The 14,048-nt window shown below is 39.3% G+C and overlaps 1 protein-coding gene across 1 annotated transcript in view; it reads left to right on the top strand.

The window, feature by feature from the left end:
• The window catches only part of itga9 (integrin, alpha 9), a 130,683-nt gene that overhangs the window by 107,930 nt on the left and 8,705 nt on the right, over positions 1 to 14,048 (top strand). The window contains exons 24-27 of the mRNA XM_064337558.1: positions 860 to 985; positions 5,884 to 6,003; positions 6,609 to 6,704; positions 13,890 to 14,009. Of these exons, the coding sequence (XP_064193628.1) occupies positions 860 to 985; positions 5,884 to 6,003; positions 6,609 to 6,704; positions 13,890 to 14,009 (462 nt within the window). The remainder of the gene's footprint in view (positions 1 to 859; positions 986 to 5,883; positions 6,004 to 6,608; positions 6,705 to 13,889; positions 14,010 to 14,048) is intronic.

The raw sequence follows: 14,048 nt of genomic DNA, 5'->3' as shown, positions 1-14,048 counted from the left end.
GTCCCATGTAGTTTTACCAGACCACTGTTCTGTGCCTCTTACAATTACTGCAGTTATTTTGAGAGCTAAGATTTTACTTAGCTCAAGTAGTAGTGAATTGTGTCATTTTAAGCCATTTTCACTCCAACCCTTACATTTCTTGAATTAATGTAAAGGTTGTGATACAGTGATCTCAAACTCTGGTCATGAAGGGCCACAGTGTCTTAAGTTTTTTGTGTGCAGACAATTTAGGCCTTGGAAACAATGTGCCTGGACTTTTGAACAATCAAACACTTAAAATTTGTGCTGAAGTGCTGAAACACACTGAAAACCGACACACACAACAGCGCTTCAGAATTCAAGTTTAGAATCGCTGCGAGTTTAAAACACATCTGTCCTATATTTTGTTGTAACTTGTGCCAGAACCATGTTGCAAAACAAAAAGATGCTATCCACCATATCAAAATAGTCTGAGAAATAAGTATGACCAAAGTATAAAATATTATATAAAACTGTCATACATTAGTTCATTCAGAAGATGCATAGTAGAAGCAGAATGTACGTACTGTAGGTAACCTCCCCGTCACACAGCCTTAACCAATTATATGTGTGTGGATAAATGTTCATTCCTGTTTCTGTATGCTGGTAGAAAAAGCAAGTGGTAGTAAATCATATTATCAAAACCAATCAGTTTTATATGTCTGCATTTGATGAACACAGAATGGTTGCTTGCCTGTTGCTGCTCTGTTACATGATTATACTGATCTGGAAAGCCGTGGCTACAAATGAAGAGCTCTGCTGACTATGGTCAGGGAAAATACTTTAAGAACATGGACATATTTGTCCTTTCTTATGAGCATGTGTGTTTTATCTTCTAAAGGTGGCTGGGGATGGAGGGAACTGTACCCCACACAGGAACCCCATGCCCTGCACTGTGCCCCAGGACAGAGAGAGCATCTTCCACACCATTTTCGCCTTCTTCACCAAGTCCGGCCGGAGGGTCCTGGTGAGTTATTTCAGCCCTGTCTGTCACCTAAACACCTGAGAGTGTGTGCGCGTCATGGTGCTGGAGCATGGCTGGCTGTTCTATGGACTCAATCCAAGATTCTGTCAGGACCTCAAAGGATGCCTGCACTATACTGAGTCACAAGAAGAGTGTTTCATCAGTTCTGTTTAGTGAAAATGTCACTTGGCAAACAACTTTCTGCGACGTCATGTATGTCAAAATTCACGTGGTGGACAGAGCACCCTCATTGCAGGAGGTGGCCAGTATAGGGAATGGACAACATGGAAACCCAGTTTCCTCGAACAGCCACTCTAAACACCACCCACTTGTATTCAGGAGGAAGAGCTCAGGGTTATCTAAAGAGGCACTGAGGTTGAAGGAGACTCACAATTTTGAGTGATTGAAGTGAGGCAGAAAGGCAGTTATAGTTGTTGAGGGAGATAACAGTGGGGCAGGAGCCAGGCAGGTGTTAACTAGGCTCATGATTTCAGCAGCCTGAGTGCTTTTCAAATTATGAAGCTCACACATTTCTCTTTGTGCTTTGTTACTTGGACAGACATCAAGTACTGTATGACAACTTTGAAGAGAAATAGGGAAATGGACAACAGTAAAATGATGTGGGCCAGTGGAGTAGGTCAAATCCAGTATGACCTTTTTCATGTGTAGGGAAGGTGATATGTCGAGTGATGCAAAAGCATTTGAAGAAAGACATTAATTGACAGCATTGGCCTTAAGGGCATTACTAGGGTTTAATACTGGGAAACAGGTTCCTGTGAATTCCCATCCAAATTATTTCCCATTTCCTTTAGCTTACACCAGTGCTGTTATTTTACAAAATATATGCAGTTTAATTTAATAAAATGTCTGCAACAGCTGTTTTGTGTTCTTGACACGATCCTGGCTACATATGTGGAGACAGAGAGAGTGCTTTCTGTCTGCAGACAATTTGATACAAAGATAATAAAAATTGCTTGAATGCAGAGTCCATCAGTGTCCTCTGCTTCTTGAAAGCCTACTTCCAAAGGAAAAAAGTAATGTGAGTCGTTATAGGACATGCCTGTTTTGCTTTATTTAGCCTATTGGCCATCATATATTTTTTTTGATTTGGGAGATATCAGTTTTATTTATGGTTGGCCACTGTCTGTTTAATTTATAATAGGACAAATCTAATTGTGATTATTATCAGCCATTTTGTTATATTTTTATTTTGCCACAGGCCTATCTCTCAGACACATGCCTTTAAATAGGCCTTTCTTAGCCTTTCAGAGGCTATAGCATATTTATTTAGTCATAATGCAAGAGCACATAGGCCTTAGTCTTCAAATTTTATTTGCGAAGCAAATAAAATCAATATCATTATGTTCTACTAAACCCACTTCTTTGGCTAATCTTTAGCATCTATTTGTTGTGCTGAAAAGCTAAATAAAAACACCTTCTGTGACTTTTGAAATTATTACTATGTTGTAAATTATATGGCCTTGCACCACCATGCAACTCGTACGCTAACAGAGCATGGCTTTCGTCTCGGTTTATTATAATGTCTTAGAAAATGTCATATTACTTGGTATAACTCATTTAGTTTGTTTATACAATGAATAACAAACTACTACTACTTTAATTAATCCTGCTTGTTGAAGTGTGGCCAATGCGTTTTTACTGGTAGCTGATGTCTTAAACAAGGAAACTGGGATTAGACAACCCCGGTTTCCTGGGATTCCTGGGAAAGAAAATGTTTTCAGGAAAAATAGCCTATGGATCCCTGGTAATTACAGTAGAATATGTGGTCTAGTTTTACTACTAATACTCACAAACTTGCTACCAAGTTTCACTCAAGCACAAGACGTCCAAGCTTTGTGTCAATAATAAACTTATTGATCAGTGGGCCTTTGGTGTTGGGAGATCTTACATGAAACAATGGTTAAATGAAGTTGTCCTTTTAATCAGATTACATTGTTGATGAGGGAATCAGGCAAAGCAAACTGAGGTCAATACTGCGGGAGGAGGGTGATGGGTGTAACTGAATGCATACACAGATTAATACTAACTGCACTGATACAGTATGTCACAGCAAGGTTTAAAAAAATGCTTTCAATTATTTAGCAGGCATTTGTCATTTTTATTATAAGAACTTGCGCAGTAACTTTAGTAGACCTATTTTGTTATATCTTAAGCCATTTCTTCTCAGCTACTGTTATTGCAAAATAGTCATTGTGCCACTTCAGTGGTATGGAATGAGTGACTGACATTAACTAGAGCCAATCATCATAGACTCAAATTCAAGATATCAAAAAAATCAAGTCAGACTTTTCATAATTTGAATTTTAAATTTCTTCAATTGCATTTTGAGTTGACATAATTCATTCTAGATATCAAGTTGTTACTAGTCATAAAAGCAATTTTAGATATCTTGACATTAATTGTGACTAGTCTCACATTCACACAAGTCATACTTTCTTTCCAAATAATTAATTTCATTATGACAAGTGAAAATCTGTCAGTTGTGCCTAATCATAATTGAATTAAAGAGGGTTTAAACTGATTGAGACCCAGTTCAATAACCAATATGCTACACTGTCACCTTATTTATATTAGCACAAGCTTTTAGAGCAGGGATCCTAAACCCTGATCCTGGATGTTCACAGGGTCTGCTGGTTTTGTTTTCACCTTAAAATCAGAAAATAATTCAGAACCTAGAAACCAGGTTAGTTTGATTAACTGTATAATGAACTGCTTTAAATGATTGATTAAATACTGAGTAATTGCTTAATAATGAAACACTGTAGATCTTGCAGCCCTCCAGGATCATGGTTGAGAATCCCTGCTTTAAATCTTATAACATATGTACAGTCCAGTTTTGTTGAGACCTGTGGTGGATGTACCAGCAGTCAGGAGAGTGCCTTGTGATTGGGCTGAACTGAAAGCCACAGGAGACAGGTGATAGTGACAGTCCACTGACTGAAGTTCAAGAGGGGAGCAACTAAAGGACATGAATGCTCTATGAACTGGGATGGGGAAAGTTAGATCACAGAAGCCAGAATCCACAACAGAGAGTGAAAACAGGCAGCAGTGAAGATCCAGTAAGCAGCAGTATGTCAGGCAGGGTAAGAAAACATGGACCCGCAGAGAGGGAGTAGATTAAATCCACGCAGTTCAAAAAGCACCAGCTTCAGGAACAAGAAAATCCGACCAGCAGGTCAAAACAGGGAGAAAACTGAGACTTACCCACTGGGAAGATGACTGGCAGCCAATCAGCTTGGAGAGTGACTAAACACAGATTGACCAAGCGAGAGCCAGGGAGATCAGGGCTGTAGAGGCGAGATTTCAAGGTTTTAAACGGTTATAGCAAGCAATTTTTATGAAATAGGTGGGAGACTAAACAAGCAAATAGACAAATATAAACAGCTGAAATAAAAGACAGATAACATGGAGAAATGGCTGGATAGCAGTACTGTACACCAGGAGTAAACACTAAGCACAATCAGAGAAAGTATGTAAACCGAAGCAGGTTGAGAGTAATTATTGATTTAAAGGTATTGATTTCCTCTTTCTTTATTTCATATTGACAAATCACTGTTGATATTAACCAGTTGTATATTTAAGATTAAAAAAAAAAAACTTTCATTACTTGAAAAAATATTAAGTGCCTCTCTTGAGAAAAAATGCTTGTCAACTGATCAAGACTTGTTCATCAGTATGGCTGCTTATTCTGAATTTTTATTTGAGGTTTGTTCATACTATACCTGTTGCTTCTGTGCGTGTAAAAGGTCACATTAATTTCCCCATCAGGAATAATTTATATTGCATTGTTTTTGAGTTAGAAAATATTCAGTGTAGCCTGATGATCTAATTCCTTTCACCCAGTTATGTGCCTGTCTGCTTTGACTGCAGTGTGACATCTCTCATTAATTATAAATGATAAATAATAATTACATGCTTAAATGAATTCACTAATGAGGTTTACAATGAATTCCTCCCCCGTGTCATGGTGTGTGATTGCTACTCAATGGTCCTGCTCAGTTTACCTTTAGTTAGAGTGTACCTGATTTTAAGACCTGCTCCCCAAAAATATAAAGATTCTGGATATATTTAACATAAAGAATGTGGATACATAAAAACACAAACTAGGTTTGCTAGCAATTCACTGTTAACAGGTAAATGTGATGTACACTGGCCTTGATGGAACAAAGTCATCACGGATGATGTAGAGAGCCATCTTCTGTATAAATCTATGCATCATAAGTCATCTGGAAAAGAGTGCCTACTGAATTCCAGTAAAGTAATGCAATCTTAGTGTCTGTATATACAGTATAACCTGGCTCATCTCAGGAACAAGCTTCTGGTTTCTGAGCTCTAACATGAGCACGCAACAGATCTTAGAACCTTTCGGCTGTGTCCCTTTTCAGTATCTGCTGTTGTGCTGTAATGTACTTCATTACCACCAGCACACTCCAGTGTAGTGGAGTGGAGTTTATGGACAGGTAAATGCTCCCAAGTGTCCTAGTGTAAGTTCCTTTTATACACATGTTTGTGTGAACTAAGTGCCCTTTCTGTCAGTATCCAGGTGGGCGTCAGTACAAAATGCTGAGTGTTTTTTCTGCTGTCCAGTCCTGTCATGACTCCTCCTTCCTCTTTAAAGCTCTGCAAAGGGATGACCCTCTGAATGGGCTCTAGGGGACAATAAGTATCCAATTATACACTGCTCTGCAGGGCTTTTGGCCACAGCCGGCACTGTTTCAACTAATTGACCTTTTCAAACTGCTTTAGTGAAGCTAATGGATATTGAGTTCTTTTTTTAGAACTGCCTACGGAGTTGCTGAATTTATGATTGCATTTATGACTCTTTACATCAAGCATGGAAAGAATCCTTTCATTGTGATCACTGTTTGATGGCACCGCAGGACTGTGACCGACCAGGGAGAGCCTGTCTGACAATCACGTGTGTACTGAGCTCGCAAGCAAAGGAGGAAGCCATCAGCATAGACCTGCAAATCCTCTTAAACACAGAGATACTGAAGAGGGTGAGTGACTTCTGACCCACAGTCTCAGGGACCTGCACTACAAGCCAGTTTCTGTTTAATAGTATTTGTGTGTTCGTATGTGACAGAACCTACAGTTCTCAGTATTTTTTATTTGATATGAGACTGTGTACGTACTGTATCTGTAGTTGCCTTTATCAGGAATGCATTTGTTTGGTTGATATTCTCATTGAGACAGCCACTGTCTCTTTAATGTCATATCATGTAACATCAGAAATTAGTGCAGGCGTCCTTAAACCTGCTTCTTAAACATCCTGAAACCACGAACAGTGGTTACAGAAACACAATACAGCTCTTTATTTGAAGGAACACAGGCATACTGGATCCCAGTTTTACAGCATTTTGGAGAATGTCACACCCAACAAATTCTATGACTTAATAGGTTTAAATCTCCAGCCAGTTATTATCTGCAATATGTATAATGTGCTTAGAATAATTCTGTCTTTACAGATACAGTATATGGTATTTTGATGATGTATTGTGCTTGTTAATATTTTGTCTTGGAATTATGTTCAGCACATTTATATTCAACAGAGGTTTTTCTCCGTCAAAATCTGTGTGTGTGAGATGTCCTCTGGTGTTCACAGGACAGTTCATCAGTAATCCAGTTTGTGACGAGAGGAAGTGTCCGTGTGGACAGCAGGGCAATGGAAGTAGCCGGAGGCCTATCAGAGGACACATCTGTGAGTGACTCCCCCCGCCCCCTTCCCCCCCCCCCATTTTGGCATCAAGGTCCAGCTTACTGAAGCTTAATGATGCAAAGCCTGCAAAATGACAAGCCTAGAGAGGATCAGTTCTCATCATCAAACATTCTTATGTTCCTAAAAGAGAATTTACCAGTGCCAAAAATACCAGTACCAGTCCAAGTACACAGTACAGTTCCCACGAACTGTCAGCAGGCAGTCCGTTCATGTTATCGTACATCTAGGGCCTGAAAAAATAACGGGGTTGTTATTTCGCATGTATTTCAGTGCTCCATGACAAGGAGTCAATAGAGCCTCTATTTCAAGCCACGAGTCAAACAATTGTGGCAATTGTCTCAGTTAATCATTCAGATACCACTTAATCAGGCGAGTGAGAAGAATGGCAGAGGAATGCTCATGTTCATTAACACATGTTGGACTCAGTGTAGTGTTGTAGATGGTATAGCAATGTTTTAAAATAAATTGAAATGTCCTCCTAGAACATGTGAAAGATTTTCTTTGAGAAAGTGGGAAATGTTTATTTTAAATGAGCAAGCTGTGTTGAAACATATTGTAAGGCAAAACCAGCATGTCGTGGCAGAAGCGTATACATAAAGGTAAGTTGTAAACACATTTTAATATAGAAAAAAGGTTCAGTGGCTTAAATTTCATAATTATATGTAAGCAGTTTGTTGGCTTATGGATAGACATTGATGTGTGAAAAACTGCAAATGGCATGTAGTATTTGGCCTTGTTAAACAGGGAAATATTTTCTGTAGTTGTATTCCAGAATCGGTCCAAACACATTTATTGGAGTGTTTTCCCTAATGTGCTGTTTGTAAGTTTTAAGTTAAGGGTGATCAGGCTGACAATCAATCCTGGAATAGAACTAAGTGGCAGGTTTTCTACATCCTGAAAAAATCATGAAATCCTTCAGATATTTGTGAGCTTGTGGGCTGAAACGTTTAAAAAAAAATATTTGTGGCTGCAAAATTTGGTGAGCTGTTCAGTTATTTTGCTGAATGTTTTAACGCATTAATGGTTTCTTGTTCTTTGTCCGCAGTTGTATAAAACATCACATGTCTATGCTGCTGAAAAAGGGATGGGTAACTAGATAATAATGAAAATCATCAACATTTAAATTACTGGTTAAAGGAAAGTGTGATTCTTAGAAACAGGAAACTGTACTGTGTATAGCCAGATAACCACATTCACAGATGGACCCATCTAATGATAATCGTCAGCTAGACCGAGAAGGCACCAGATGATTTGTTTATTACCCTTCCCATTTGGTTGTCTGTGGGGGGAGGGTAACAGAGAGAGGGCAGACAATAGGCTTACACACATGTCTCATGAAGGAGAGTGAATGGTGGGAAATACAAGGCCACACACACAGGATGTTACACATATATTACACATCTTGAAACAGGACAAACCAAATTCCTTCCATAAATCCGTGAAAGTCAGTAGCTGTGTGCATTGTGAAGTTATGATACGCGCATGCTAGCTGGCCACATGCAGTTTTTTATTGCTGTCATGACAGACTAAAATACAGTTAGAAGAACACAGAGTGAAGTTACATCAGCAAAAGTGTGAAAACATTGGGAGCATATCTTCGGAGTAGTGCTTGCTTTCTGAAAAACTGCTTGGTGGAAGTTTAGTTATAACTTCGCATTGTTTTGATATTACTAATTACACATGGAGAGAAATTTTAAGAATAATGTTTGCACAGATGTGAGGAGAATATTTGTTTTGCATATGTTAGCAACTTGGCTTATTTACATTGAACATGTTTTTGTTGAGATGTGATATACAGCTTGCCACTGATATTGGAGCTGGCGAGTCAAACATTTGAGGCTGTGGGGAAGTTGAGCCTCACTGTGTCCACACAAAAACAACACAATCAGTCTGGTTCTGATCCCTTATTATAATGGTTATCTGTGAAAGTCTGTAGAGTGCTCAGGGTTGGCCAGGATGAGTGGAGTTTTGAGCAAACCCTAGATTGGTGAGCACATAAGTAATGTGGCATTTTGCATCGCGCTCTGAATATCTAAACACTGATAGAATGGATCCCTTTATAATTAATATAGCCTACAGTAATGTAGATTCTATTATCGAATCTCGCAACTTCTGTCACCCATACACAGATATAAGCCCATTAAATTGAAAATGATGAATTATCGTAACTGTGCTGTGTGGTTCAATAAAACCAAACTTGATCATGGTCTAGAGCCGTGGTTCCAAACCTCTGTCGTGGGGAATCCCTGTGTATGCTAGTTTTTGTTCCAACCACAATTGCAATCCCATAATTTTAACAAGCTGTTCATTTTTCTTAATGAACTTAATATCTAGCGGGATTATTTACCCTGTTAAACCACATTATGTCTGAAATAGTTATGCATGCGATGAAGAATAAAATTCCCATGATTAAATTGTGCTTATTGTGCTATATTGCAAACAGTTGCATAAAAGCATTCTTTAACTGAATAAATTAAACACTGAAGTGAGCCAACAGACTCCTAATTGGTGAGAGTGTGGACACCTGGCCACTAAAACTAACCATCTGGAAGATAATGACAAATTTAACGACAAAGCAAATGGTAACGAGACAGACCTGCACCGTGTTAATAAATTTAATGAAAGAATTATGAAAGAAATTAGACACATGATCAACAACCTATTTAGGAGCCTATTGATTAACCTCAGTGTTTCATTTGGTACCTCTTTTTATGTAATTGTTTGCAATATAACACAATAAGCACAATGTGGATATGGGAATTTTTTTATGAGGGGTAAATAAGTCACTAAACACCTAAGTAAGAAAAATTAACAGCTTGTCAATATTCTGGGATTGCAAATGTAACTGGAACAAAAACCAGCATACACTGAGGGTCCCCAGGACTGAAGCTGCGTCCGAATAGTCTTTTTTGCTTAGGAAGGTTCCTAACTGGGTGAAATAACCCGGAAGTATCTAAGTGGCAGCCATGATAAGAGCTGGTCGAATTCTCTAAATGCTAAGGAAAGGTGCTTCAATGCTTCCTTTCTTATCTCCTTTAGCATAGGGTACACTGGAGTTAATGCCTTCCCACAATTCCTTGTGGCATCAACATTTAAAGTGACGCACCATTCGGTAACCTTGGTAATGAAGTAATGTTTTTCACCGGGTTGTCCACGTCTATATAGCCTGCATGAAACAACACGGTAAGAACGCATGGGGCTTTTAGTAGTCCATCTTCGGAACATTGTAGTTTCACCACGGCAGACCCACATCAATAACATCCGCCGTCGCTTAATTACGTAGCCTAGTGTAAGTGCAGTCAGATTCTCTTAGCAGCCTGAGGTTGGGAACCAGTGGTCCAGAGCTTGTTCTTACCACAATTGAAATACTATAATTTTAACAAGATGTTCATTTTTCTGAATTAGGTGCTTTTCATGTGTAGAGGTAATGGAATTATTTATCTGATTAGGTCTATTTAATTTAATAAAAGAGGTAACAAAATTATATAACTGATCAAATTAAAGACTGAGGTGAATCAATAATTGGTGAAAGTGTGGCCAAGAAAACGAACAATTTGGTAGGTAATGAAGAATTCAAAGACAAAGCAAATGATAAACAAACCTGCATTGCGTTAGTAAGCAAAAAAAAAAAAAAAGAACGAACTGAAATACATGTGTTAAATAACCTAATTAGGAGCCTATTGATTCACCTCCGTATTTAATTTAATCAGTTAAAGAATGTTTTTACCTCTTTTTATGTTATTGTTTGAATAAAGCAGAATGAGCGCAATGTGAACATGGGATTTTATTCTTCATCACTTGCATAGCTATTTCTGACATTATGCGGCTTAAGAGGGTAAATGATCCCTCTAAACATGAAAAGTACCAAATAAATAAAAATTAATATCTTGTTAAAATGCTGGGATTACAACTGTAGTTGGAACAAAAACCAGGATACACAGGGAGTCCCCAGGACAAAGGTTGGGAACCACTGGCTAAGAGAATGGTGTTTCAGTGTCCCAGCTGTAAAAGTGTTGGTATCCTATGTCATAGTTCATGGCACATGCATCTGTTGAAGCAACAGGCTTGAAGCAACCAAACAATATGTACCTAGCTGCCCTCTGGTGGCCATGGTAGTCTTAGCCAAAAACATGGCCGCCAGTTCGGGTGAAGTCATACCTCTGCAGCATATTGGGGAAATGAAATGTGCCTGTCTGTAGCTTAGCAAAGCACTGTTTCTGAACCAGTGCGCCCATGACAGGCTTTTGCTTTACCACACTGCCTGATGGTGCCCTATATGTGCTTCACTATAACCTTGTAAATGAACACCTAAAATTCTGTTTATAGACATACGGATCATGATGTCATCATCTCCACATATTACTGAGAGTAGTGGAATGTGGTTATTTCAACATTAATTTCAAGGCTGTTTTTAGATATCAGTAAGGCATGATTTAGTGGCTTTTGTAAGAAAGCTGAGATTTATCCATAAAATACCCGCACTCTCTCCTAGTGCCCCTTGCAGGTCCAAAGCTCTGATAAGCATATCCCTCTGCAAGTTATCTGGCCTGGAGGAGTGCTGGGGAGTTCCTGTTTAGCCTCACTATAATCTACAGTGCTGGGGAGTTCCTGTTTAGCCTCACTGTAATCTACAGTGCTGGGGAGTTCCTGTTTAGCCTCACTGTAATCTACAGTGCTGGGGAGTTCCTATTTAGCCTCACTGTAATCTACAGTGCTGGGGAGTTCCTATTTAGCCTCACTGTAATCTACAGTGCTGGGGAGTTCCTGTTTAGCCTCACTGTAATGTACATGAAAAATGTGTTCTGAAGTTCTTGCAAACATTTTAGAATTTTAAGGTGACAGTGCCTATCCATTGCATCCATGGATCCTGTCACCTGTCCAAAACCTGACTTCACCAGCGATGGAGCAGTACAACAATATTGCTCTCCTGCCACACGCAAGACTTAAATACTGGCAGTGCATTTAAATGAACTTGCTGCGGCTGTGCTCATTTACATAACGAGTCTTACCCCACTAAATTGAAAACATGCAGTGACGCATAATTTTGCGGCACTGATGGTGATGGTAATATGGCTCTTAGTTACTCAGTCACGTAATTACTTAGTCACTTACAAGCCAGGCCCATAAGCTGCTTTGCATCTAATTAAAGTTTTGGTGTCTCACTGGCATATCTGCTATGGTGTTCTCAAAATTACGCAGCTGATTCATTCCCATTGGCCAACATAGTATTGGGTGACAGTTAATTGCAAAATGAATACATTTGCAGATGATGACGCAACGAGTTTGGAAACGATTTTAGCAGAATTCAGAAGTGAGTTGAAACCTGATAATGGCATTCAGTATAGTTAAACGTAAGGAGCTGCCCATGCTTGAAACACCATATAAGGTCATGCAATAGATGCAGGGGGCCTTGGGGTGTCGAATTTTAGGCTTGATGCTGGATACAACTCGTGTGAGTGGCCAGTTCTCCTCATCACATATTATGTTCTTTTTTACATTTAAATATTCACAGCATAGTGGGTGCAATAAAGCTGGGAATTTCTTGGCAGGCAATTAGTGTTCAGTGTCATGATACTTGTCTATTGGATTGTTGCCTTCTATGAAATATTGTATTTTAATGAATAAAAGATGGCATATGGCATTTGATTCTTTTCAACAAAAAGCAATAGTAGAGAGGAATGAAGAACTCGGTGAGACCATATGCTGCAGTCTGCTCTAAACCCGTGTACGAACCCCCCATGTGGCCAGGGCTGTATTCCTCGCCCATGGCACTTTCTGTTCTGTGATCCCATCTATAACTGTAACCCACTGTGCTTCCCTCCTGTCTGAGTAATTCAAAAATAAAAATCCATAAACAGGATGGACTGTCAACTCTCCTTTAGGAAAATGAAATAAAGAACTCCAATATGAGGCAGAATATGTTCGATGGACTGTGTTGCAGTTCATACATTTGGATGTGGATGCCCTTCGTCACAATAGACCGATTTGAATATGGATGGCCTGGCTTGCTGAAGATATGTTTACATGTGGATGCCCTGTATTGCTGTAGACATGTTTAAATGTGGATGCCCGGTGTTGGTGTAGATACTTTTTGTCATATAGTGTATTTGGACAACCCTTGATCTTAGGCTGTTTTTCATGGTTTGGGCTAGGCCCCTAAGTTTCAGTGAAGGCAAAGCTTAATGCTAAAGCATACAATCACATTATAGATGATTCTGTGCTTCCCCAACAGTTTCAGCAAGGCCCTTTCCTCTTTCAGCAAGACAATGCCCTCAGGCACATAGTGAGGTCCATATAGAAATGGTTTTGTTGAGAATGGTGTAGAAGAACTTGTCTGGCCTACACAGAGCCCTGACCTCAACCCCATCCAACACCTTTGTGATCAGTTGGAAAGCCAACAGCGAGCCAGGCCTAATCATGACCTGACCTCACTAATGCTCTTCTGACTGAATGGAAGGAAATCCATGCAGCAATGCTTCAACATATTGTATAAAGCTTTCACACATGAGTAGCACTTGTTATAGCAGCACTCCATATTAATCGTCATCATTTTGGATGAGATGTTGAATGTCAGGTGTCCAAATACTTTTGGCCATGTACAGTATGTTTAAATGTGGATGTACTGTGTTGCTGTAGATATGTTTAAATGTGGATGTACTGTGTTGCTGTAGATACAGTAAATGTGGAAGCCCTGTGTTACTGTAGATATGTTTAAATGTAGAAGCCCTGTGTTGCTGTAGATATAGTATGTTTAAATGTGGATACTCTATGTTTCTGAATATATGTTTAAATGTGGGTGTACTGTGTTGCTGTAGATACAGTAAATGTGGAAGCCCTGTGTTACTGTAGATATGTTTAAATGTAGAAGCCCTGTGTTGCTGTAGATATAGTATGTTTAAATGTGGATACCCTATGTTTCTGAATATATGTTTAAATGTGGATGTACTCTGTTGCTGTAGATGTGTTTAAATGTGGATGCCCTGTGTTTCTGTTGATATGTTTAAATGCGGATGCCCTGTGTTTCTGTTGATATGTTTAAATATGAATGCACTGCGTTGCTGTAGATATGTTTAAATGTGTATGTACTGTGTTGTTGTGGACGCATTTAAATATGGATGTTCCAGGCTGCTGTTGTTGAGACCTGAAAGTACACGTCCTGTGTTGTAGGTTGTTTTTGAGGCTCTGCACAGCCAGGAGCCCCGGGGGTATGTGGTTGGCTGGATCATTGCCATTAGCCTCCTGGTGGGAATCCTCATCTTCCTGCTGCTGGCAGTGCTGCTCTGGAAGGTAAATATGTTCAACTTACTGTAACCTCCCTTAAACACC

This window comes from Anguilla rostrata, chromosome 1 (assembly GCF_018555375.3).
Source record: "Anguilla rostrata isolate EN2019 chromosome 1, ASM1855537v3, whole genome shotgun sequence".
Lineage (NCBI taxonomy): Eukaryota > Metazoa > Chordata > Actinopteri > Anguilliformes > Anguillidae > Anguilla > Anguilla rostrata.
The sequence above is the reverse complement of the archived record's forward strand: the minus strand, read 5'-3'. Positions and strand labels throughout refer to the sequence as shown.